The sequence below is a fragment of the Notothenia coriiceps genome, unplaced genomic scaffold (assembly GCF_000735185.1).
Source record: "Notothenia coriiceps isolate Sejong01 unplaced genomic scaffold, NC01 NC01_scaffold00000339, whole genome shotgun sequence".
Lineage (NCBI taxonomy): Eukaryota > Metazoa > Chordata > Actinopteri > Perciformes > Nototheniidae > Notothenia > Notothenia coriiceps.
The window spans coordinates 14,341,327-14,346,722 of record NW_011333040.1 but is presented as its reverse complement, the minus strand read 5'-3'; the positions used below and the strand labels follow the sequence as shown (position 1 = coordinate 14,346,722).

Genomic DNA, 5,396 nt, shown 5'->3' with positions numbered 1-5,396 from the left:
CCAGGCTGGAATGTGTGCATAGCTTAACCGCCACATGTTGTGTTGTGCAGGGAAATTAGAAGCATACTTGGTGGTGCTTGTTTTTACATTGGCTATAAAAATACACTTTTTTCAACTCCCTGTTGCTGCTGGCAAGTTGACTCGCTCTAGAAGCATCAAGCGTGAGAGAGAGAAGAGGAGTTGCATCAGTCCTTAAATCTGAGGTTTGGAGAGAAGCAAGCAGAGAATGAACCAACAAAGAAAGGGAAAGACAGGGGGAAAAGATGAGGGGACACAAGATAAGGGAATAACAAAGGAGGACAAATACTTAACAGTTCTAAATTAAGTTGTGTGAAACACTGACATGTGAGAGCTCAGGACACACACTGAAAACACACCCCAGACATGCCCTCCCTGCATCTCCTTTATAAAAAATATTTTTTTTCTTTATTACGTTTTTAAAAATACTGTGTTGCTACAGTGATAATATTGAATCTTTGTGAATCACAGAGTTAAAAAAACATTAATACTTTAGCACAGCCCCCTCCCATCCCTTACAACTCCCCCCCTCACATAATGTGATTACTGCAGAAGAATCTCACATGTAACAACCAACATGATTTATTTATGTAATATAATGAGAATAAATAGGGGTCGTAAAGGCGGACCTTTACTTTGGGGTCGACATGTCCTTTACCAGCGCCAAATTTGGCATCTGTCATAAATAGTGACAAAATAGTTATCTCCTTATGGAAGATTTGTAAAACACTTAGTCATTTATCCTCTTCTATCATTATTCAAACAAAAACTAAAGTAGTTCATCAGTGACTCAAATTTCAACAGTTTTCAGTTCTATGAACGTTGACTGTAAAGGATGCAGCATTTGAACATTTAATCTAAATGAATCGTATTCAATTCCTTATGTTTCTTTATAAAAAATATGCTATATGCCTTGTTCTAGTGATTTGAGAGGAGGGGCCTGTCGGGGGTCCGGCCGGTGAAGCAGAGCAGAAAAAGGAGTCCCTGCAGACGCAAAACACACCACTGTCACTTCAATCATTCCAACAGTGTGAACTTGGCTTCAGTGACCAAAGTCTGACCAGGGGGGTCTCCAGAGAGAGCAGGCTGTGGAGAAGACTGGTGTGGGGGGGGTCTGAGAGGAAGTGTGTGGTGCCTTTGGAGATGCCATTCTCTGAGCAGCTGGTGCCCTGGCAGGATTATGTACAGAAGAGAAGCCACACTGACAGAGAAAGATGGAGGGCACCAAACACCCACACAGCCATGCCCCCCCATCACATTCTCCCTCGCTCGGGGTAAACAGTACAATAAAAACTGAACCAGAGATAGCAGTGATACTCGCGATGATGCCAATGCCCCCCCCCACCATCTGATATTGACTAAACAGCGGCTCCATTGAGAGCAGCTCTCATGGGGCTCCGTGTGAAGGCTCTGTGTAAACGCAAACCGTGGGGGCATTCACCGTAAAATACATTTGAAAATGAGACCTTCTCTTAGTAGATGCAAAAGCACTATATCGATTATAATTTATGAACTTTGTTTTTCCAGAAAGCCATTTTGACCACTGACGTGACTCAAAATCAGATTAGGCTGCAGTAGTTATAAAAACAAAGATAACATTGATGATAAACTACATAACGATAATGACCTCTTTTAAATTCGCAAACTTCTACCATCACTATTCAACATCTGGCCTTATCAAACGGTAGTACATAGGATACAGCAGCAGAGATCCTGCCTTTGACAGCTCTCTACAGATGTAGCACTCCAGATAGGACTCCACCCAGCGGATTCCAACCAAAAACCCAGCGGATCCCAGTGGCTGGGAGATTAAAGCCCTCCCACTATTTCCTGAAAGGGCGTTGCCAAATTTCCCCATTTGTTCAATTTCAGGATTTAACCATGAGATGGCGCTTCATTCACAAATACACAAAGACAACTTGGTGTTGTAGACCTTAGTTTGTTTGCAATGTTTGCAGCTCTGCAGTCGCGTTTGCTGAATACTGTAGCATTTAATCACTTATTTGTTATGGTTTTCACAGGCTACTATAACGAAAAAACATCAATATTTTAGATCAAATAAAGTATATCTAATCTTATTATCTTAATTGTATTTCAATAATACAGATGTAGCGATTAATTTCAGACAGTTTGAAACGCGAGGGCCGTGATTGGTACGTGATCTGCCCTCGCTCAAGGGTTGAAAACGCTCCAGCTTGACTTGAGACCGCCCCTCACGTGTAAGATAAATGTAATTATATGAGCAGCTGCAATGGATCTTGATCCCAGGGGGTGCGTGGGGTTCCACACTGGAGCTCATGTGAAATAAAGTCAGATAAGTCTGGATGACAGCGGAACTTTGTTAAGATCATATGTCCGGATACATACTCTGTGCTAACATAAGAGACACTGTAATCATTTACCAAACATCCCATGTTGTTATTTAACAATAATGTTGTTTAGTCAAAAAACGACAGTGAGGAATGCAGCCCGGGCTCTCGGCAGATTTTTAATCCTAATTTAATCATATCTTCACCACGGATCTTTATGTTTATGTTGCGAATTGACATAAATCACTGACAATATGAATATTACTGTATTAACTTCATTAAAACGTTATTACGTGCCCTAAATCGTAATGTCACTTTAAACAACTATTTTTCTTTAATGGCAGCCTGTCGGCAGATCGCCCACGCGCAGCGAGGATCTTGGTTGCATGACGGGTGTTATTTTCACCATAAGGAAACAATCGCTGCAGAATTTCCCGTGCTTACATGGCCACATTCATCAACAGTATCACGCACATGACTCCCATCATTAATTAAAGCTTTTGATGGATTTAGAAATGTTTTTTCTTGTTTAATAAAATAGTTGTCTATGGCAGGCCTGGAATTTCTCATTTTAGGGGACAAGGCCACTTGGCCTTTTGAGTGTCATTTTTTAAGGGCACAAAGGCCAAAGCCGGGCACCAGGCTATTAAAACAATGATTTAACATACGATATGAAAGTGACTACGATTGTATTGATTTACATCTTTTATATATATTTATTAAGCCATTCAATGGACACCAAATTGCAATTAAACAAATATTTATTAAAACTACACAAGGATTTTAATGAGCACAGACATGTTTGGCTACTGTGAGATGTGCGGTAGTGCTACGTAAGGTGCGTCCTTATTCTGGTCGCACTTGAGATGGAGATGTGACGAGTCAGGGAGATTTGGATTTTGGGGTTTCATTTGACCATAGGGCAATGATATTGGGTCTCCTTTTGTTGGATGCCAGCTGCCACCATCTTGCCACAGGCTTCATCACTTTGATATTCGCAGGGAGCCACTGGGATTTGATGAGGTAGTATGAAATGCTTCAATTGTTGAAGTGTGCAGGCTTACGCCAATTCGGCCTCTGCAGTCTTCTTCAATTACTGAGAACTGCCGTTCAGCTTGAGAGTAGAGACAGGGAAAAACATAAAGACTATTTGTATTAGGTGACAGCAGATTTGGGTAAATTGTTCCCTTCTCCAACAAAGATCTGGCAATAATGGGGAGGCACAGTTTCCACTACGTATTGGTTACGCACAATTGTCGTGTTTGTCTCACCCCGACCCCCTTCCTTCTCGCTTACCTCAGCTTGCAGCCTTTATTGGTCAGGAGGGGCTCGAAGTGTTTACACAAATGATGGATTTCCTCCTCCCCAACTCCTCTACGAAATTTTCGGTTCTGTTTGGAAATTGATGGGATCGAATATTTCGGGCAGCCAGGGTACAGTGTCGGTGGAGAAAGTAAAGGAGAATCTCGTCACCAATGGCCGCAATGATGTTGTAACTAATGTTTTTCTGACAGAAGGGAAGGCTTCGGGGAAATTGGACTTCTGATGTTAATATCATGTATGCAAATCTCAACTGGTGGTTGTGAAGGACTCAAGCACTGGACGGATGATAGGGCCTGTTTCTCTGTTTGTTTGCGTAGCGCGGCCTGGTGCAGCCAGGTCATGCTACGCACACAAGGTCCCCCGCAAGGGGCCACGTTTGATCGCCTTGGAATTCCAGGAGAGTTCGCCAGGTCCAGATAAGAAGATCCTGATACCAGTGGCCATGTGAAGAATAAAACTTTGGTGAGGTCAACTGCCTTAACACTGCCCTTGATCTTTTCTTTGTCTGGTGATGCCTTGAATCCTTCTTTCTGGAGGTGCGGTACAATGCTTTCTGTAGTTTTTTTGTCGCAGACAGGAAACAGGCCCTCCTCCTGGATCTGATCCACCTGGGTCCCACGGGCAGGCTGGGTTTATGAAGTGCTCTCCAGTCCTTCTCCAATGCCCTTTCAGAATCTCCTTTTTGGGAGGAACGACGGGATAGAGCGCGCAGTAATCTTCATGAGGCAGGTCATCAATTTGTTCTAAAAGAAACAGACAAAATACGGAATAACCGTAATGAGGCATTAAGGCATCAAATGTCTAATACTCCAGTACAATCTCGTTATTGTCATTTCTATTTCTCACCCACGACCTATTAGTAGAATTACTCCTCACATACCTGTCACTTGATGTGCTCTTTGGGGCATCCCTCTCATGACATAGCTCTTGTACCTATGGACCGCAATGCAACTGCCTTAAGATCTACAGCATCATTCTTGTGTATGGTAGGAACTCAATTTGTCCTGTGTCTCAAAAAGACTTGCGGCACACTCAGGTGTCTGTTGCTGTCAAGCAGCAGCTCAGATCAATGTTGTTGTCTGCAACTTTTCTTAATGGCCTCAAATATTCCATCAAAATAATTACATGCTGTTGGCTCTGCGATACTTTAAAAATATGGGAACACAAAATAAGAATTAAGAATTAGGGTCTTCTTACTATTAAATAGTGAAAATGTAATTACAATCACCTGACAACTATGTAAAATCAGTTACCATTCTTTCTCTATTGTCCTGCCCTTTTAATTAATTGTAAAGCAAAACAACACATTTTTTACTCTATATAGTAGACTATTTGTTCTCTTATTCTTACCACGTAATACTGATCTCCGGCAAAGAGAAAAAACACTATGCCATCCAAACAACGCATAACAAAATAACCAATAGACCCAACACACGCACTGACACAGAAAGCAATAATTACACAACATAAACAATCACTCATCAATACAATCTCAAACACCGTATCCTTAAAGCAAACAACAAAAAAGTAGTCACAATACGTACATTATCCGTCTCCAATTTCTGGGGCCAAATGTGTGTATTAGATTTCATGCTATATGAAACTTTCCACCTTATCTGGCATAGTTCCTTTGTCTGTGCTGCATCAACATAAGGAGCAGTCTGAAGGTCTCACATGTCAGAGCTTGAAGTTGGTCTCTTGTGGCTGCGCCATGTGCTCAGATGAATATTGCGGGGACTTTGAATG

General features: G+C 41.8%; 1 protein-coding gene across 1 annotated transcript in view; it reads left to right on the top strand.

Annotated features, from left to right (window-relative positions):
• The first annotated feature begins 3,933 nt into the window (after nt 1-3,933).
• Nucleotides 3,934-5,396, top strand: part of LOC104951343 (hydrocephalus-inducing protein homolog) — a 10,735-nt gene continuing 9,272 nt past the window's right edge. Inside the window, exon 1 of the mRNA XM_010777984.1 lies at nt 3,934-4,094. Within this exon, the coding sequence (XP_010776286.1) occupies nt 3,934-4,094 (161 nt within the window). The remainder of the gene's footprint in view (nt 4,095-5,396) is intronic.